The following is a 22139-nucleotide window of genomic DNA, read 5'->3' on the forward strand; positions in this document are numbered from 1 at the left end:
CTCATGTCAACCAGAGGAAAAATGACTCTGAAGTTTGTGACATCTGAAATTTCTCTGCCTCAGAGAAAAGATACCCTTTACTTTTAGTTAAATATGGATACATACCACACATAGCTCTTCAAGTGCAGCTGAGGTTTGTTTTCTGCTGTAAAGCGCACTCATGAAACAGAATGCTCAGTCAGCTAAGGCTGCTTTGGGTGATGAAGCAGCTTTTTAAGGGAGGGAAGGAGGGGAATCAAGTTACAACCTAGTAACAGGGTTATCATCAGTATCTTTGGGGTTTTTTTTTGATCAGATGCGTGCAAGGAATTACATATTGACTGATACATTCTTGCAGCTTAACTCCAAGTTTATTGGTGTACGTACATTTAACTATACCTTACTCTTCTGTCCAAGCTTGTTCCTGCATGGAAAGGAGAGGGTTTGGATCAGTTCTTTCACTTTGGTTGCTGTATGGCAGAGCTGGAGGTATACTAAGTACTTCTACTGAAGTTCTACCCCTCCTATTTCCAAGGGATGGCCCCTGTTGTTACAGCTACCTGGTTGATAACTAGAAGTGTATTCTTCCTCTGGGGGTATATTCCTCCAACCTGGTTTTGTCTCTACCTATTTATGTTTTAGCCAGACTTGCACTTGGGGAGTCACAAGATTCAGGTGGCCTAAACCCCATCGGTCAAGCTGTAATGTGGTAACAGGTTCACTTAAATAAGGAGTTTTAAAGCTTGAACAGGTACAGAACTGGCCCCTCCCTGCTGAATCATCTGCTCCTAAGTAAAAACTGGTTAGAGGCAGAGATCAGAATTTCAATAATACATTGTTCGAGGCTCCAGGGATTCATACCAAAGTGACCTAGCTTGCCAAGGAACTTAAAAGATGACTGCTACAGGCCCTATGCCCATAAGGCTGAATCCTACCAGCACCACATGAAGTCACCAATGACTGCCACTAAGTGCTTGCCACCATGGTTCCAGAGGCACAGCATTTAGTAACCAAATATTCCAATTAAAATGGCTCCCAGGATGAATTTGATCACCACTTCAGCCTGAAGTAGTGTAACAATTTTTCCTCTCAGTTACCATAACTGAAAAATTAGAGAAAAAGGAAGGTACAAGACAGACTCTTCTTCACAGGTAGAGCTGAGCTTAACTCTGAGCACTCCCAGGAAGAACAGAAGCTGTGGTGCAGACCCACAACAAAAGTTCTCAACCCTACCACCTTTGCTGCTTCTCCTACAAACTGAAGAAACCTGCAACTAGCTACCCAGGCCGATAAAGTTGACAGTACACGAGACTATACTGTAATGCCAAGCTATGAACTGTTTACTTTTCCTCTTGGTGGGAGCTCCTGTAGTCATCTTTTATTTTACTTAGATGGACAAGCAAGTAAATAATTAAGATACCCCCACCCCCAGACCAATTCTGGATCCAAGTTAGTTCTAGAAGTATAGCTGAACTGATTCCTTACACCCCTTTTACAACAACTCATACCTATACTAAAGCAAGTTGCTTTGACTTTAGGCTAATGCCCACTATAAGGGAGACTGAAGTTCAGTATTCCTACATTTCATAGCTGAGGAAATTGTTCCCCAAGACTAGTGTTTAACTTAGATCACTTACAGAGTCTCAGCTGAACATGCCTATGAGCAGTTGCAGTGGGTTGACCCCAACCAGCAGGTGAGCCCCCACCGAGTTTCTCACTCACCCACCCCACAGCAGGACAGTATGAGTAGTAGAAGGGCAAAAGCTAGGAAAATTTGTGGGTTACAATAAAGATAGTTCAACTAAGTAAAAGGGGGGAGAGAGGAAAAAAAAGGTGATGTAGAGGCAATCACTTACCGCATCCCACCAGCAGACTGATGCCCAGTCTCCAAGCAACAACTACTTTGAAAAGACTCCCCCCAGATTATTGCTGAGCATGGTGTCAAGCCACATGGCATTTCTCTCTTTGGTCAGTTTGGGTCGGCAGTCCCAGCTATGTTCCCTCTCAGCCTTTTGGTCACCCCCAGTCTACCCCCCGGGGGCAGGGGACAGAGCAAGAAGCAGAAGAGGCCCTGACGCCATGCAAGCACTGCTCAGCAGTGGCAAACACATGGCTGTTATCAACACTGGTTTAGTCACAAGTCTCAAATACAGCACATACCCACTGCTACAAAGAAAGTTAGCTCCATCCCAACCAGACCCAGTACACCCAGTCAGCTGCAAACAGTTTTAAAATAAAGTTGCATCTATACAATCAGTACATCTTGTAGAAGAGCTAGGCTGCCATGCCATGTGTTAAGCTGAAGGTATGAGAAGAGTTACACAGATCTTGTTTAAATTATCCCAGATCTACCCTTTTAAAACATTTCAGCGTTGTAGGCAGCAAGCTTATTTAGAAGACTACTTTAAATTGTATTTCCTATCATGTCTTTGTTGTTGGCTGAAACTGGCCTCAACAAGCCCGTCTTAGCTCATCTTAAGTATGCACACACAGAGGATCTAAAGTTTCAGTCATTTATTTGGTTACTTCTGAATCCTTAAGAACATGGTTAAGGCAAGAGATAAGCATTTTAGTTACAATTTGTATAACAAGTAATAAAAAGATATGAGTATCTGTACACTACTTTTATTTAATACGCTTACTGAATGATGCCTTTAGCTATATTCAGCTTAACTGGCATTCCTGTGTAAACAGTATTTACTAGAACAAAAAATTAACTAGTACTAGCCATACTTCTAATACGCTATTTCAGATCTACTCTTGCGAACAGAAAGCAGTAAAAATACTCATTCGTCTTAGACATACAAAGCACAGCATTGTCCTAGGTAACAACATGGGACTTCGCAAGTGATATCTGGTTCCTTTAGTTGCAATGGCTTATAGTAGTAGTAAACCAAAAGACCTATGAAAAGAAGTCATAACAAGTGGAATTTCACATTTGTCAAGCATATAAGGCTACAAGTTTTACAGTTTGTGAATAAACAAGATATGTTGAACTGTAACATTCCCAGCCATTATAGATGCAAATGCTTGATGCAGCATATCTTCTCTTAGCCTCCAGAAAGGCTCGTGTGCAGAAGAAAAAAAATCACCGAGTATAATAGCCCAAGTTTAGTGGAATCATCATTATATATATGTACACACACATACATGATGCAAGTTTAGACTTCAGGAACGGAGTGATCCATCAGGCTCTTCATAATGCTAGTTGCCATCCTAAAGAAAAGGAAAAGGCATTCAGTTTTGTAAGACAACTGCAGAAGACCACTAAAGCTTCTGATCACTGTCCCTCTGTCATTGCCAGCCCTTCCAATACTACTTCAAAGTTGGCCTTTTATTCCACTATTTTTGACAAATATGTTGCTACAGAGAGCTGCACCAAACTGCACACACAGAAGGGAAGCCCACGATACTCAATGTTTTTATTAGTAACAGAGTTGTGTTACAACCATCTTTCAGGATGCGGGCATGTGTGCAAGCAGAGTAGCACCACAAGTGAGAGAAAGAGGGCAGGGGGAAGACTCAATTATACCTAAAGCATTATTAATTTCTAGCAGCTTCAAAAACATTTTTGAAGGAGAGATTTAGATGTAGAAAGCCACTGCTGCCAAAGGATTAGAAAAAACCCTCCATCCTGCCAAGAGTCACGTGTAGGTCACCCGAGTTAGTTGCGCTAGAAGCAGTGTTTTAGTTACAAGGTAACAAATATTTGTGTTACTTAAGTACTTGAAAGTTCTCAGAAACTCAAGTCTTATTCAAATTACATTTAGAAAAGGCATTTTCAAGAGAAGGCAAACAAGCATTACTAACACATGACTAGTTTAAAACCAACCAAAACACACCAGTTTGAATAAAACATCAGATGAAGCAAATTTTCAGATTCCTCCCACCCCCTCTCCAGTCTTCATGTTAAGTTTCTAATTAAGTCTTAGCATGAGTACATTTTATTTAACCTACAGAAAAACAGTCACTGTCAACTTGATTATAATTAACACCACGGCTTCTTTGCTTTGTTTATTACCTACCTCTTTATTATATACTCATAAATACTGGAAGGCATGACAGTAATGGTCACTACATTTCCAGCTGTTGCCAAGATGTCTGCAATCTGGGGGTCCTGTTATTAAACAACAAGTCATATGAGCAACATTACTTGAGCTGACTAATAAAGCAGCTGTTCGAGAGCTTTTTCTAGACATTTCATGCAGCTTAAAGAGACCCACAACTCCTTGCGTGGAGTATTTAACCTTCAGGGCAAATCACTGAACCTGCAATACCACTTCATAGATGTTTGCTTATCACATTATCACTAGTACAAACTGCCTAGAGAAGGGATACAGACACTATACACAGAATTCCTACTAGAGTTTGACACAGGCTGGCAGGAAGAGAAGCCTATTCTTTGTTTTGCCAGCAAAGTCAGATTAAAGATAAAAACTGAGGGTCAGCCTAGCCAGGTAGGGGCAGAGAGGAAGAGAATGTGTTGCCCTGCCTACAGATACAGAACTGCAAAGAAGCCTCAAAATACACATTTCTCTCCAAGCAAGTTGTTACCTTTCATGAGTGACTGATTTTATGAACATCAAACAATATAATACAATCCATTGCCATCTCCAAGACAGTTACTATACACACACAAACTCACAGCTGCCCACACCCACCATATGCTGCTTATCTCACCTTCAATCCAATCACATTCTGGCCATTAATTTCACAGATGTTGTGCTCTGTAAGAAGTCCATTTCTTGCAGCAGAACTGTCTTTCACTATGGAGGTTATTTTTCCATTCTTGAATATGAAACCAACATGCCCTGTGCTGTCCTTATGCATAGTAATGATTCGTTCAAAAGGCCTAGAAGACATTTAAAATGCAAAACCATTCTTTCAGTCTACTAAGCCACAGAAAGAACCACACAGTATTTCAGCATCCTTGACTTACAAAAGGTAATTGTACTCTAAAAGACTTACACATCAACTACAACAAAAAGTAGTTGGGTTTAACTTGATTTTGTTAGTATTGTGATATTAATATATACTTGTTTATAAACCTTATATGTTTTCCCTGTTCTACAGGCATTTCACCATCTGGATTAATAGTAACACAAAAATCGCATACAACATCAACCCACCCACCCCCACACACAAACATCCACCAAAAATTAAGCGTTCTCTACAAATGTTACAAAGTAGATAAAATAGCACAGGCAGTTTTAACAGTTATAGGCAGACCACAGGATTCTGGAGTACAAGGCTTCCCCAACATTTCTACTGCTTTACAGACCATAAACATTTAAGTTGTGCCTTAAAAAAAAGCTAGTAAATCCAGGAAGAGGGCGAGGAGTTGGGCACAGGACTGGTAGACAGAGCAGGGAATCTACTGCTTGCAGTAGTTTGATTCAATACATGGGTAGAAGTAGCTGCACCAATGGAAGCAGCATTCCCTCCACCGAGTCAAACTTGGTTCTTAAAAATGAACATTGAAAAAGCTTCAGGACATGTACCTAGTCATACCATCCATTTTCTCATAACCTACAGACTTCTGTTGAATCTGACCTATTATTACTACATACAAATAGCTACGAGCTCATTATTTAAATATCTGTATTGTTCAAGCATACTTCTAGCAAAACTAACATTAATCCACACGTAAGGAACAGTTCACAAGAAAAGTATCATGCTAAATAAAAATGCAAATGTATTCATTAACATAGCAAGTATTTTGCTACCATCTTTCATTGCTTTTTCAGTTAGTATAAGCAACGGTCAATTTGTGTCTGAAAAAAAAAGCACAGAACTCTTGAATTCAGAGTTTTAAGTTTGATTTGTGCTATCACTCACTAGTTTACCTTGGAAAATGCAAGTATCCCGTGCACACTCCGGGCACGATGAGGTATAACAAATTAATAACCATTTTGACTGTTCCCCACAAAAGGGATCATTTCTGAGTATCTTTACTGTTGAAGTACATGGACAAACAGATTCTATTATGCCCACAGTCCTGCTCAAGCAAGGGGAGACCTAATCCCCACAGAGTTACTACTCCGAGATGGACAATGACAGTCCACATCTGCAGTTGGCTTTACCTGTCCCGAATGATCATCGAAATCCTTTCTCCAGAAGCTTGTTTCAGAACTTTATGTGCTTTATCAGAACTCCATCCTGCACAGTTTTCACCATTGATCTGCAGAACTTGGTCTCCAAACCGCAGACCGGCAAGGGATGCTGGAGAGTTTGCCTGAACTAACTGGACAAATATACCCTACAAAAGGGGATAAAAAGGGGGTAAAAAAAAAAAAAAAAGGAGGAAGTTCTTCCCTAAAGATGAAGACCAGTGACATAACACACAGCCCTTTAAGCTTTTCCATTCTCTATGTAATACAAACCAAAAAGACAGAAGAATTTGCTAACTATATCACCTTAAGAGGTGTTTTTGAAATTTCAGCCTGTTTATAGATGTCTTTAAGAGACTGACAGATAATTAATGCTAGAATAAAATTCAGAAGTGGGCAAGTTGTTCTGGCTAGATCTCTAAACATTAAAAAAAAAAAAGACAAACATTAAAGCCTTACTCAAAGGGGTAAATATTATTCTGCTTTAACAAGAAATCTGAACTGGATCAAAACAGACCAGTTGTAAACTTGCGTATCTCCTTCTACATTTAACTAACAATTCCTTTGTCAGACATTAAGTCTATATATTGCTGGAGAATAAATCAGCAATGCTAGGAACTCTGTTCCAGATTTTTCCTTCTTTCACAACCCCATTTGTTTTCAACTTTTTTTTTTAATCAATTATGACTTGCTAGCACCTCTAAAAAACTCAAGGTGTTAAAAAACTATTTCTAGTCAAAGTACCCCTGAAAACCAAGTAAAGCATATCAAGGCAAACTGTAGATAATACCTTTGAGCTGGAGGTGTCACAAACAAAACAAGAAAAACATCTACTCTAAGAAAACATCAGCATTTCTTGCGTTACGAGAACTACAAAAAGCATTTTAACCTTATATGAAACCTTGAGTACATTTTTTTCTTAAACAATCAAATTAAATAGCCTTCCCGAGGGGAGAAAAATAAACACTCAAAGTAGCATTTTCCATGTTGAGAATCAAACAACACTGAAACAGGGAAGCTTCTAAGCAGATTTAAGGATCTCCTTGCACCTATGTTCATGTTGAGGGAAATTTGAAAAAAAGCCTACTCTGAAATTACTCTTTACATATAGGTGAGATGACACCCACCCTTATCCTTACTTTCTCACCAGCAACACACTGCAAGAATCTATAAGAGGAACTACTTTAAGCCATGGGCAGTTCTCTGCATACTGCTGAGCTTTAAGTACCGCTCAGTGTTTCCACAGAGACAGAGACAAGAAGTCTTGAACTGCTAACAAGTATCACAGCAGTTCTGCAAGGACAATTTCATGCTGTGAAGTGGGGGAAAAAAAACCCCAACCAAACTTACAAGGATTTTTCAGATGTTACAAAACACACGGAAGTTAAATTGTCACTGTAAATTCAGATCCTAGTCCAGATAGCTGGAAATCTAGGTACTGATCTAATGAAGGATTTTAGAATCCCAATAAAGGATAAGCAAGCATTATATAGAAGACAATTTTGTGACCATACACTAACTTCACTACTAGTTTAATCCAGCATTAATATCTGTATAAGCAAAAGCAAGCTCCTATACTTACATTGTCAACAGACTTAAGGCGAAGTCCAATTTTGCCATCTTGGTCTTTACATAAAATTGCTTCACGGATGCCTTGCTTAATTTCCGCTCTGCGAATTCCAATATCATTTCCAGTCACTGGAGCTACCATGTAATTAGTAGAAGGTCGTGTTACCAGTTGCTGATTAAAACAAAATAACCAGACAACAGTTTCAACTTTTTTAAAGTAGGTATATGTCAGTTTATATGAAGTGATATTTAAAAAAACCCACACAAATTAATTCACAACACCTGCTTCTCTTCACTCTCTCCCCTACCCCAACACTGGAAATATAGTGCTTGGTTTAAGGCCAGATTAAAATAGGTATTGTTAGTCAAAATAATTCATTTATCAGTCAAGTATGGTACTCAAAACAAATAAATAGTAATCTACTCTCTAGAATGCTAGATATACATTTAGTCTTTATACTTTTGCCGAAACATGCTTGACTGGTACTTACACCCTGTGGCTGAGCAGCTGCTGCCACCGGTAAGTTTCTCTGCACCTCTTCCTCGTTGAGGCTCAGGCCCATATACTGAGACAGTTCTGGATACAGTCTGGGGTATAAGCCTATAGGAGAAAAACAAAACAAAAAAACTCCATCAGTACAGTTGTTGGTTTAACAGAACGAGCAGTTACTGCTTTCACATGTATAATTACTTCAACAGATCTTGTGCTTTTGTAACGCATTAATTTGAAAATTACAATGGAAGACGCACTTGGAGCAGGGCTGTTACTCTAGTCCAGTTTAGCTGAGTAACCAGCAGCACTTCTGAGATGAAGAGCTTACAGAGAACGTTCAGTTACTCCATTCATCCTTTAGGGCACAAACATTGGACACATGGTGCTAAATTCCAAAACCAACACTGTGCTGCCCTCCATAAAGACACACCCTTGCTCCAAAGCTTTTGGGCAATTAGTGGGGAACTACTCCCCCTCCCACCCCCAAACCAGGTATGCTGGAGAATGCACACAGACGCAAAGCCACCTTCCAGCAAGTGCAAGACAGCACTCTCAAAAGACGGCCATGCCAAGGACATTCCAGATCCCAGGCATGGCAGTTTCTGCAGAAGACAGCTTCCCGGCTGTAAGGTCCACAGCACGGTCTGCTGTATCAGTCATCATAAAGTAGCTGTCATTTCCTCATAGCTTTGAAGTGGTTTTAGACACGCTTCTGAACAAGACAAAACAAACACGGCCCCTAATACCCAGCAGAAGATTCCTCTACACCAGAAAGGAGTGGGAGGAAAGGAAGTTAAACTGACAGACTTGTCAGACCTCGAGTCAAACCACTCTGGAAATAAGCTTGATACTGCTCTTGACATTCCACAGATTAACTGGTGCTACTAACAAGTGGCAGCTAGAAGAACTCTTCTGAGAGTCCACCTGCTGTTCTCACTGAATTGGTGGGGACAGAACAGGCTACTTGAAAATCGAGGTGGTGCAAGGGCCGGCCGGCCGTGGAAGCAAGCAGGCTCCACAGTTTGTTTATGGGTACATATATAAAACTATTAAGTATAAAGCTATTATAAGAATCTACATTTGACCAGAACGGAAAGTAACTTTTCTGGGACAGAACAAAGGTCATTACAAGGTGAATTCCAGTATAAACTAGGGACTTTTTTGCTCCTTAATACTTTCAGTGGTCATGTTTGCACACTGCTTCACATGAGAGCTGTCTGATCTTATTTCAGGATTTATCTATCAGCTTGTAGTTTTACCAATACTGGTTAACAAGCTTTCAATGAATATTCTTTCTACTTTTCCTTGTGTTTTAAAGCCCCTAGGATTATATACAATTAACGCTGCACAAGACTTCTGCAGCTACTCCATTTTTCTCTTCTGTTCTTCAAAGACCACAACACAAGATGCATCTTTGCTCGCTGTATTACATTCTCATTCAAAACTGAGACCTCCAAATAGCAGAACACATCCAAAAGCTCTTGATGTTGTATATTCTCCTGCCTCTCCCAGAACAGAAGGGTTCTTGGTGGGTTTGGCACATCCTATAGATGGTGTAGGCCTCCCTTCATTTGGGATATACCAAATTATTAACCACTCTTTAGCTACGCACAGGTCTTGAGCAATTAGTGCACAAGTCGATATCAAAATTCTGTCATTTGGCCGGCAGACAAAAACTTCTGGAAAATTCAAACTCTGGACACCAGAAAGAACGCTGCCAAGAAGGGAGTGCTGAAGCTAACTCAAAACTGGTCTGGTGAAGTTAAGCCAGGTAAGTATCTATTCCAGAAGGGATCTACAAGAGGCAGCGCTCTGGTCAGCTATACAAACCCCTGCCTTAAAAGTCATCTTAAAAACACCAGCACCCACAGGAGAACAGGGGACAAAGTTACATCCACCAAGCTTTACAATCTGATCCACCAGCATTGTTGACAGCTGTTCCAGCACTGCTGCTGGTCACACTGGTTAGAGGCTGTAGGCTTTTTAGACCAAGTATAACTCACTAACCCAGAGTTCTGACCTCAAACATACTTGTGCACCTTCATGGATGTACATGTCTGTGGGAGAAAAGGAGGAGAAGGAGGTACAAATCACAGATTAGTCAGGTTTGGAAGGGACCTCTGGAGATCATCTACTCCAGCCCCTGCTAAAGCAGGGTCACCCAAAGCAGGTTGCACGGGAGCGCATCCAGGTGGGTTTTGAATGTCTCCAGGGAAGGAGACTCCACAGCCTCTCTGGGCAGCCTGTGCCAGGGCTCTGTCACCCTCAAGGAAAGAAGTTCTTCCTCATATTCAGCAGGAACTGCTTTCATTTCAGTTTGTGCCCATTTCCCCTTGATCTGCCACTGGTCACTACTGAAAAGAGCCTGGCCCCGTCCTTCTGACGCTTGCCCTTGAGATATTTCTAGGCATCAATAAGGACCCCTCTCGGTCTTCTTCTCTTCTCCAGGCTAAACATGCCCAGCCCTCTCAGCCTTTCCTCACAAGGGACATGCTGCAGTCCCCTCACCACCTTCATATCCCTCCACTGGAACCTCTCCAGTAGCTCCCTGTCTCTCTTGAACTGGGGAGCCCAGAGCTGGACACAGCACTCCACATGTGGCCTCACCAGGGCAGAGCAGAGGATCACCTCCCTCGACCTGCTGGCCACATTCTTCCTGATGCACCCCAGGATCCCACTGGCCTCCTTGGCCACCAGGGCACACTGCTGGCTCATGGCCAGCTTGCTGTCCCCCAGGGCTCCCAGGTCATTCAGCATTAGATCTCGCCTAATGCTTTATCTTGATAAAGCTTTACATTGTTAACATGGTATGAAGCTTTATGTTGATAACATGGTAAGATTAAGTTCCACCTTCCTGGTGTGATAAACGCAGTCATGATTCATGTCAAAAATAGAATGTACTGTGATAAGTGTAATTGTTGTACCCTGTGTAAATCTGGGACCTGTATCGCAGTTGTGGCGAGTGGGCACGTGTGGTTCTCCTTTAAGACAACGTGATGGCTTCCCCTTCCCCTGAGGCAATCGCTGCTTGGAAAAGCCCGACAAGGGAGATAAGGAAAACGACAGCCAAAGGAGACAAAGACCTTGAGATTTGAAAAAAGCACACCAAAGGAGAGCCAGTAGGAGGAGAAGGCGTACCCTGACAACCCAATGGGGAAAGAGCGGGACGGGATGAACATCCGGCAAGAAGAGATTGGTCAGGATCCGGGGAGAAAAGACGCTGCTTTTAGGACTCAGGTGTGCCTGTGGTGGAAGTAATTGAGTTCTCCGCGCACCCAGCGCTGTTTTTGCTTATTGTTTCTCAACCTAAATTGATTGAACCCAAAATAAAATTGTTTTAATTGTTATCGTTTATAACTGGGCTCTTCTCTGTTGAAAGAGATTTGTGTTTGTGCTTAAGCAACCTCATACAGAGAAGAAAGACAGTCTCATGCTGCCCTCTAAAGCTTACAAATATACATGTGATAAATAAGGAAAACTAAGTGTTTGAGTCAGAGTTTAAAAGAGCTCAAATGGTACCAACAGCAAACCTTGTTACATTAGGCTTACTTGGAAAAGGAAAGAGTTAGTGTTTGCCACAACTTCCTTTTATAAGCAAACACTGTTTTCTGACTCCTATAACCCTTCACCAAGGTGGGTGCTGGCATTTCCAAGAAGGCACAGTCTCACCTTTCGTAAATAGGGTTACATATATATAGGTATTTTTGACTGTACTGTTAACTTTAGTATTTCATAACTGCATTCCACAACATTGGGATACTATACAGCACATGAGCTTACCTCCATCGTGAGGAATAGGAGCAGACGCTTCAGACAAGATTGCTGGATTAGCTGGATTTGAAGAAAAGGCTGTCTGGGCCTAAAAGCAAAGACACTCACATAAGTTATCTTGCACAAGAAAAAAAAAGTCTATTACATCTTTATTACCCAGGCCAAAGACTAAGTGTGTTTTTTTCCTGTACACACTAGTTACTATTCATCTTGAAGTTCTGAAGTCACATGTTTTTCTTTGAAATAAATAACTTCAATACAATATGCTGTAGTAGTATCAAAGTACTTCAGTAGATCAACTTGCATCTCCCTCAGAGACAAGGCTACAGTAATAACGCAGAAAGGCTTTTCCGTCAACCTGTTCTGTTTTTGTCATCAAAGAAGTTAGAGAGCCTTAAGACACATTAAACTTGGCTGACAAAGCTTTATAACTTTAAGTTTCAAGGTATGAACTTTGGTAGAGTGTTTTGCAATTACTTTTTCCAGCTGGATAGCAGCTGTTTTACCTCTTTGTCATTTACAGACATTCTTCATGAGTTCTACAACGGTCCCTTAAATGTTGCAAGTTCCACAAAACCCAACACTACTAGATTAATACCTTCTGAAAGAAATGGAACTTATCAAATTATTTTTTTTTTTTACAGAAGTTGCCACTACAGCAAACACACTAAGCTTAATTTCTGTATTGCTTACTGACTCACAAATATAAGAGAATGTATTTAATAAATACAATATAAGTTAAAAATAAAGCCAACTTCCTTCCTTCCTTCTCAACACCTCAGCTACTAATGTTTGGCCTTGTGTAATCGTATCAGTGAAAAACTGCCTTAGAAAGGCCTGTTAAGTGCGATGGAAACAGCTATACCAATAGCTCTCCTGAGGTTGAACGTCAAAGGTGAGGGTGGGGGTGAAATTGGTAAATGCATAGTGAAACCTGACACTGAACAGGACACACAAATCATCTAACACAATGTGACAGTCAAATTACTTAACATTTTTAAGGAAATCACGCTTAAAATAGAAGACCTCATAGTCCTGTACTCTCCAGGAAGTTGTTTTTAGAAAAATGTTTCAGAGCAAGAATGACTCATCATTTATCAGTACCAGATGTATTTAGAAGAACAGCCTTCAATTGAAATGTTAGACAAGAAGAACAGGTTAGAATATTTAATGTAACAAGTATGTTGTTTTAAACAGCAGTCATTTTAATCTCACACATTTGTGTTGGATACAGGCTTCATCTTTCAGTACGCTGCCTCCTTTTCTCCTAATACTGCTCTCCGACACATATTTTAAGAAACAGCATTTTTGTAATGTACCTTTTGGGAGAGGCAAATAATTTAGCCTTTGCTACGTGCTGTGGCCAGCAGGTTGAGGGAGGTGATTCTCCCCGTCTGCTCAGCTCTTCAGGAAAGACATGGACCTGTTGGAGCAGGTCCAGAGGAGGGCCACAAAAATGATTACAGGGACAGAACACCTCTCCTGTGAAGACAGCCTGAGAAGGTTGGGGTTGCTTAGCCCAGAGAAGGCCTCAGGGAAACTTTATAGTGGTCTTTCAGTACTTAAAGGGGCTTGTAAGAAAGATGGAGACAGACTTCTTAGCAGGTCCCACTGCAACAGAACAAGGGTTTTCAACTAAAAGAGGGTGGCAAAACACTGGAACAGGTTGCCCAGAGAGATGGTAGATGCCCCATCCCAGGAAACCATCAAGATCAGCTGGGTCAGATTGCTCAGAGCCCTGTCCAACCTGAAGATGTTAGTGCTTATTGCAGGGGGTTTGGAGTAGATGACCTTTAAAGATCCCTTCTGATCTGAACCATTCCATGGTTCTATGAAAAATATCAGTGAAAGTGGAATGGCATACTTGTTACAATTAACAATTGTAATAAATGTAATAGATTAACTCTAGCAGTTGGTCATTAAGAGGCCAAAGGAGCATATTCTTGGCTCCAGGGTACTTTTATTCCCCCCCCCCAGTTCAGATGTAGATGAAGGACTTTGATAAGATAAAAGGGGTGGGGTGGGCAGACAACGATGAGAAATCCCAACACAACACCCACAACTTCAAGAGGCACACCCCACACACAGAAACACAGGTGAGGCTGAGGCACTCCACTTTGGGACAGCTCAGGAGAGTTAATAAGCTGTTCTGTGCAGTTTGCTTAGTTGCTTCCCAGTGAGAAGGACAAGGACAGCAGTAGCAGCTACATTAAAATGCAGTATAACTCATTGCTACTGTTTGAACTGGCAGGCAATACAGTTTAAGTTTAGGAAATAAGAACGGGAGCTAGGTAAAAAGCTGAAGGAATCAAGGAAACTCCTTGTAAAATACATTCATATCAAATTTCTCATGGAGTTTTTATCCATTAATGTTTTTCATTGTTTTGTTGCACAGGTATTTTTTTCAGCCTCATCCTGTCTCATAATAAAGCTACCAATATTCTTATACATAAACTGTTTTAAACAAATGTGAGCATCTTGGAAATATTAAAAGAACTGGTCACTACCATGAAATAGCAAGAGGACAAGTTGTGATGCCAGATGATACTAAGAGAGCCCAGTGTTCTTTTGTTGTGCCCAACTGACCATGACAGTTTTCTGACACAGGTTTGAACACCAGGAGTGAGATAGCAGATCTATTAGTGCAGTCAACACCTATTCATCACATCAGAGCTGAAGTATGAGAAAAGACTGACCGCATTTGTCTATTTAAGACAAAGTACCTATACTTCAAAAAAACTAGACATTCCAACATAAAGACAAATTACTATTAATGAATACATAAAACAATAAATATACCCAACAGTGGTAAAATAAGCATTAATCATATTTAACATCACAGGTTTTTTATCTTTTCCCTTTTAGAGTGTGATGGTAAAACGAACTCTCACCTACAACAAAAATCTCCCCTTCCCTGGATTAAATATCACAAGATATATATTATTGTCATCAAAACTCATCTTATTAGAGCCCATCGTACCTGAATAACTTTGTCAACCTTCAGATCTTCCAGGGAAGGATAGAGAGACATTTTGATGCAGTCTCACTGGGTATGGGGAGGCAAACAAACAACAGGGTTAGCAGTTAGAGATATTTACTTAGTATTACAATTTTAAGAAAAAGCAAGGAGGCATAGAGTGTTAAATAAGTGATCTGTGACCTGCAAGTCTTAGTACTACAGATACCCGGCACAGCACAAATTCCATTAAGACTACCCATTTAAACCATTATCAGCAATAGCCTTTGTGTAATAGGCTTTACCTAATAAACTTAGCGTTGTCAAAGTTTAAGTCTCAATGGTAAGAAAGCCTATACAGAGAAAACAGTTTCACATGATGCACTGCAAAGACAGACTTTAGGAGGCCAGGATGCAATGATGATGCAGGTTAAGAGGAAAAAATCTAACCATCTCCTCCTAGTGTCCTCCTCCCAACTGGGACAGTATTTTATATACAACTGCAGAAGCTTTCACCCTGTTATCTAAAGGATCTAAACACCTTCATCAGTTCTGATATTCTAATGTCCTCATTTTGTCTATGACAGTTAATTTTCTTCTTAGTAGCTGGTGCAGTGCTGCGCTTTGGATTTGGTGTAAGAGTAATTTTGATAACATACTGATGTTTTCAGTTATTGCCAAGTAGTGTTTATACCAAGTCGTGTTTATACCAAGTCAAGGACTTTCCAATTTCTCATGCCCTGCCAGTGAGAGAGGGGCACTAGAAGTTGGGAGGGGACACAGCCAGGACAGCTGACCCAAACTAGCCAAAGGGATATTCCATACCATATGACATCATGCTCAGTATACAAACTGCGGGGAAAGCTGGCCAGGGGCTGCCGCTCAGGAAGTGGATGGGCATCGGTCAGCAAGTTGTGAGCAATTGTATCGCAAATTACTTGTTTTGTATATTGCAATTCTTTTATTATCATTGTTTTCTTCCTTTTCTGTCCCATTAAACTATCTTTATCTCAACCCATGAGGGTTTTTTTTTCCCCACTTTTACTCTTCCAGTTCTCTCCCCTACACTGCAGGGTGGCAGGGGAGGGGGGGCGGGGAGCGGCTGTGTGATGCTTAGTTGCCTGCTGGGGTTAAACCATGACATTAATTAATAAGCCACTGAAAAGAACTGCCTTCCATGCCCATCTGTAGCACATTAATTGCACCAAGAGACCATAAACCAGCAAGATTCAGTCAGTAGTGAGTTTCAAAACACAGAGGCTCCAGGCTGGCTCTCATGTGATGTTGGGAGAGCCCTGTAACAACTTATCAGGAAGTAATACAACAAAAGGAAACCAAGGAGGGGGGAAGGGAGCAAAACCAGAAAAAAAAAAAGACAACCCACACCACATTTCACATGATCCTCTAAGGCGGAGCTGGAAGTTCGCCTGGTGCTAGGGCTGAGCACCTGAGGCTTCAGGAAACCCCATTTTTCCAGAGCTCACTCACATTCTTACCTAGGTCAGCTGAACTCTTCAAAACAATAAAATATTTCACATCAACATATGGGAACATTTTCGGGGGGGGGGGGGGGGGGGGGGGGGCCGGACAAGACAACAGAAAGAGAAGACAACAAGATTGATACAGCTTTGCAAGTTACAGAAGGCCCTTAGTGAGGCAGCTCTATTAAAATCTTCCAGTTTGGGGATTCATTTACTCATCCAAACAATAGAGGTCCTTATTAGTGTAGCAATTCCGCAAAAATTCCAGATTAAAAGTGACCACTGCACAAATCCTTGAGCTACTGCTTCTGTATGTGCAGATACCAAGTGATTTAAAAAAAAAAATGTCTAATGTGATATTGCAGTAACACAACAGACATCTTTGTATTACACTAAACTCATCAACAGCTTTTCTACTTGTTCAGCAGAGCGCTCAACAGCTCCAGTATCATATCAAGCTACAAATAAAACTTCAAAAAGCATGCCCTAAATTGAGACCTAAACTGTGAACGTGCAGCCAGTTATGTTGTAACAATTAATTGCCACTGACATTTTTGACTAATTGTTGTAACTAAACCAAACATGGTTGAAGCCTAGAAGCTTTATAAATTAAACATACATACTTAAACCCAGTTTAAAGCTCCATTTTAATCCAGTACTGACCTGAAACAGTCTGGTGCTCTTGCTCATCCAAAACAGGTAATAGCAAATGCAAGCTGGAGTCCAGCAAAGCTCAGGTAAGTGGTGCCCAGATGCTGCATTCTGCTGCTAACAGCGGTCAAGTCAGACACAGCATCAGACTCACCATCTAATTCTACACTACAGCTGCCCTAGTAGATTCAGGTGCCGGTCCAAGCACTGGTACATGTTTGAAGTCAGCCCACCCCCAGCAGCATGCAGGCAGGAAAAGGACAGTGTGTCCCCAAAGGAATCACCCTGTTGTAGGGCAACAAGGGGCACAAGGGCAGCCTTTTGCAGACTGTGATCTCCGACATCCGCACAGTAGCAGAGCACAGCACAGGGTCTGCTGCATCCCTTGTCCCAGTGACACTTCCACGCCGCAAACCCCAGCATGTTTATTCCTCAGCCAGCTTCAGTTCTTCTCCACAGACCAATCTCAGTCTGTACACAATTACTGGTGGTGACATTTGTCATCAACAGGCAACCTCAACCTTCCTCTAATTTATAAAGAGAGGCACAGTGCTTTTGGTAGAAAGATACAAGCAAAGCTAAGTATATACATTCATTCTTGGATCACAGACAACACTGCAACAGCTTATCCTGCCATTTTACAACCCCCAGCCACAGGCTCACAAACCCAAGCATTCACCATGGTACCAAGGAGCCACCAGGCTAGCTCCCTCCTTGTAATCTTACTAGTTATTGGTTTTGGTTTTCCAACTAACCAGCCAGAATAACTGTCACCCGGTAACTGCATTCAGTGAGCTCATAGCTTTCTATATGGTATTTGCAATTTCTGCACAGGCAGTTGTAACACGAATACCCCTTGCCAGGTAAGGCCAGACCCACAAAAATACTGTATCTAGTTTAAAATATGATTTTTTTTTTAACAATTGTCACTGTCAGGGACCAGTAATTGCAGGAAGAACTTCCCCACAACTTCTGTGCAGCATTATTCACAGCATAAGCAGGAGTTCCAGCAGGCACTGTAGTGGCTTGAGGCACTGGGCAGTAGCTACCACAAAACAGGAGTCACTATAACCTCCTTTTCTCTGTTAAAGGCCTATAGTGACATCAGAATCATTTTCCCTGATCATTTCCATATTCCTGCATCTTGCGAGGGACGCAAGCGCTTAGGAAAGCAAAAGTAAAACCCAAAGGAAGAGTGTGGAGCAGGAGAGATGGCCTAAGAACTCCCCCCACTTCTCAGTGCCCCCGGCTGGAACGCCTGGCTGCCGCTGCCGGCCAGCTCGTCCCACCCAGCAGATCCTGCTCGCCCAGGGCAGCGCCAGGCCCCGGCCCGGGCTGGGGCTGCCGGCAGGAAGCCCTGCGGGGGGGAGCGATCCCGAACCGCCCTCGGCGGCACAGCCGGGAGGAGCCGGGCTGCCGGGCACGCTGCCCGGGTCAAAGCGCGGAGCTGGACACGGCACAGGGCCCCGCCGAGCCCCCGCGCCGGCCGTCTCTGGAAGCACCCGCCGTCAGTACTGGGGGAGGGGGAAGAAACCAAACCAGAACAAACCCCACCACCCACAGGTGTTTTCTGCCAGTGGCCCGTGGAGACATTACGGCAGCCCACAACGCCAGTACCGAAACACTGGATTCCACTTCCAGACGTCAGGCACTTCGGAACCCCAAAATTCACCTCTGAAGCAGATCCGGGGCAAAACCTCCTGAAGGTCAGGCTGAGACATCAGGAACTGAGCAACCGTTTCGCAAGACGAGCCCTCCACTAACGTAACTCAGCGTGTCCCTTCTGACACACACCCAATTAGCCTCTGAGCGACTGCTCTCGTTACACATTTAGCTCTGAAAGCTGCTACCTCCATTTCAGACCCGAAGCGCGGCCCGCTTACCCGAAAAGGCCGGTCGCATCCACTCCACCCCCCGCAATATTTAGCCTGTCTGAAAAGAAGTTATTACAAACGTCCCGGCCTCCTCACAGGCGCTGCCCGAGAAGCACGGCCCTCACGCAACGGCCCCGGGGGCTGACCGGGGTCGGACGACACCCCCAAGCCCACGACCGCCGGAGGACGCGGACACACTGGCGTTCGCTCGCCCGCCGCTCTCCCCGGCCGCGGACGGAGAGGCCCCTCGGGGAGGCAGCGCCCCTCGCCCGGCAGCGGCCGCCCCCGGAAAGCCGCCCCCTCCCGCAGGAGCCCGTCACGGCTCCCCGGCGGAGCGGGGACAAACGCTGCCCCCGCCAGCGGCACAGTGAAGCCAGCCCGGCACCGGCCTCCCCGGCACGCCCCCTCCCCGCTCCGCCATGCCCGGCCGCCGTGCTTGCAGCCCGGCCGCCCCCCCTCCCCGCCGCGCCGCCCCCCCTCCCCTCCCCGCCGAGGCCTGGCCGCCGCCCCAGGCCCGCGCACAAAGGGACACGGGGCACCGGGCCCCGCCAGCCGGCCGGCCGCGGCCTCTTCCTGTACCTTCGTCCGAGGCGGCGGCTGCCGTTCCTCAGGGCCCTTCAGCACAGAAAGGGGCAGCGGCGGCTCCCGTGGGTCCCGGCAGCGCCGCTATGAGGGGAGCGGGGGCGGAACTGGCGCGGCCCCGCGCATGCTCCGCCGCCGGCGGGAGGGGGCCGGGCCCGGCGGGCGGGGAAGGTGGCGCCGCGGGGCGGGGGTCGGGGCCGGCGGCGGAGCGGCGAGGGGCCGGGGGGTGGCGGCCCGGCTCCGTTAGACACGGCCCCCGCTCCCACCGCGGCCGGCAACGCTCCCCACCGGCTGCTTGCTTTACCTAGGCGGCGGCTCGCCGCTGGCATTCTTCATTTTTTACTGCCTTTGCACTGCCTTCATTGGTTCCCAGCTGTCACCTTCGTGAAGGAAAAAGTACAGTTCTCTGTTCATCTTCCAACATTTCTTGGGTTTTTTCCCCGGCAATAAAGCGCACCCTGCTAACTGCCCTGTACCGGCTCTGCTCTGCGTGTTTGCCGGCCGGGCGTGGGTGCGCCGGGACGGGACGGGGACGGGCCGGCAGGGCCAGCTCACGGGGCCGCAGGGCCAGCTCACGGGGCCGCAGGGCCAGCTCACGGGGTCTCAGGGCCAGCTCACGGGGCCGCAGGGCCAGCTCACGGTATCGCAGGGCCAGCTCACGGGGCCGCAGGGCCAGCTCACGGGGCCGCAGGGCCAGCTCACGGTATCGCAGGGCCAGCTCACGGGCCGGCGGGGCAGCGCCTGCCCGAGCCGCCCCCACGGACACGCCTGGGGCAGAGCATGTCCCCTGGGGAAGCTCCCCTGGAGAAGCTGTGATAGTAAAGAACACCAGCCACAGGGAAATCCCAGAACGCACTCGGAAAGAGGCTTTCATACTCCATTACCGTAATTGTTCCGCATTGGCCTTATTTATAGCATTAACTCCTCTGGCATCCATTTTCAGTCGTTAAAATCCTTCTTTGCTAAGAGTCTTTGCCTCCTTCTTTGCCTGTTGTCAAATCTTGTTCATCATACAGATAATGAAATGTGCTGAGCGCCCCAACACTTCTTTTCAGCTAAGAAACCAGAGCATTCAGTAAAGGAGTTCATCAGTTTGCCAGCAGCGAGGAAGGTCTGCTCCCATCTCCAGTCACTTTCTCCTGTCCTCAGCCAGTCCCAGCAGCTGTCAGGCTCTTCTGTGGGACAGCTCGAGCAGAAATCAAATCCACCGAAAAACATGAATGCTTTTCTGCTGGGTTAGTAAGCCAAACCAGCAACAAAAGGATCTCACAAGCACCAACAGCAGCCAGAGCAAGGGAAGGGACGGTACGGCTGGGAACAAGAGAAAGGAGGAGGAGGAAGGAGAGGCGGGAATGAGAGGGAAGGTCGATTCTGTTTCTTCCAGCACTAACAGGCCATTTCATCACTTGAGCTTTATAACAATTATAACCTCACCTTGGCTAAACAGATACTTTGTTGCAATGTGTATCTTCCAATCCTCCTGTTTCTTGATCCTCGCCAGTTGCCAGCATCCTTGGTGAGCACCGCAGGGCTGCGTAGGATTGGGGTAGCAGCCTCAGCAATGCTGAATTACAGAGGAACAGCCTTTCTCCAGCTGCTCAGAAGGCTTCTGCTTCTCCACCCAAAAATCAGCCAAGGCTGGCACCTTCCTGTGTACCAGAGCCTGAACCATTGGCTACTGAGTCATGCAACTACAGATCATTAAATATATATGAAGTGCAGTTTTGGGCATAGGGTATGCATTCACAAAAATCCTGTGTTAGGTGCCTTTGGGGCCAGGAGGGAGGGAGGGAATCTAGCTCTGGTTTAATAATGACAGATGATTACTACTTTTGAAGTGCTAAATTTTCTGTGTAGCCAAAAGTGATTTTTAACATTAGTGCAGTGAAAGATTTAAAACTTTGTATGCTGCCGTGGTTTAACCCCCGCTGAAAACCAAGCATCAGACAGACACAGCATGTCAGACGGAGTGTGTAACTCTTCATCCTGCAATGAGCTCAGCACGGTGAAGCCCTGTACCCATCCTGGCGAACCAAGAGCACTGCAGTGTCCATATAGCATGGGAATTGCAGGTTGTGGTTGACAGTCGTCCAGATGGTGCTGGTGCTGATAAGTAAACTGCAATATTTTCTTTTGGTTTGCACTCAATACCCGTCTCATTGCAAAGACCTCTCTTTTCTCCAGAAAGGTAGGTTGTTATTTGGTACTTTCTACATTACTTCATCTCTTGTCGTGGTCTTTTGCGACAGCCTGCTATTAAGGTAGCAGCCTTTGTTGGTGGATGTCATACCTGCACTGTTAGTGCACACTTTCTGATTTTACACACATAATGAATGTTCATTTTCTTCATGATGATATCTTAGCCCAAAGACTTGGCTCCATATAGTCTATTATTTGTTGAGCATACTGTGTGTGCACTATTACTAATACGTAATCTAAGAACAAGTGAAGTCCGGGTTACAGGCAGTAGCTCTGGCACCCATATCCACCTGAGGAACATCCACCTTGGTAACAGAAGTAAATCTTATCATCCTCATCTCCAAACGTACCATGAAATGCAATTTCAATAAATATTTTGAAGTACAGTGTGAGGCTGCTGCTTCTTGCTTAAGAACAGGTTTTAGACAGTGAAAAATGAACCTTGTTGTACTGAAAAGCTTTCTCAAAATTATT

The 22139-nt window shown here is 44.3% G+C and overlaps 1 protein-coding gene across 2 annotated transcripts; it reads right to left on the minus strand.

Annotated features, from left to right (window-relative positions):
• Positions 1 to 2478: 2478 nt before the first annotated feature.
• LOC119144754 (syndecan binding protein) lies at positions 2479 to 19594 on the minus strand. 2 transcript variants are annotated; one of them, XM_037380500.1, is made up of 9 exons: positions 19464 to 19594; positions 14903 to 14968; positions 11932 to 12010; positions 8150 to 8259; positions 7672 to 7830; positions 6063 to 6238; positions 4660 to 4831; positions 4005 to 4096; positions 2479 to 3195 (listed from the first exon to the last, which is right to left on the minus strand). In XM_037380500.1, exons 2-9 carry the CDS (start codon positions 14951 to 14953, stop codon positions 3141 to 3143), a joined length of 894 nt encoding a protein of 297 aa, XP_037236397.1. In that variant the 5' UTR covers positions 14954 to 14968; positions 19464 to 19594; the 3' UTR covers positions 2479 to 3140. The 2 variants fall into 2 exon arrangements, with proteins under 2 accessions (XP_037236397.1, XP_037236398.1); XM_037380501.1 differs by lacking the exon at positions 19464 to 19594 and adding an exon at positions 18683 to 18725.
• Positions 19595 to 22139: the final 2545 nt, after the last annotated feature.

This window comes from Falco rusticolus, chromosome 3 (genome assembly GCF_015220075.1).
Source record: "Falco rusticolus isolate bFalRus1 chromosome 3, bFalRus1.pri, whole genome shotgun sequence".
In the NCBI taxonomy this organism is placed as follows: domain Eukaryota; kingdom Metazoa; phylum Chordata; class Aves; order Falconiformes; family Falconidae; genus Falco; species Falco rusticolus.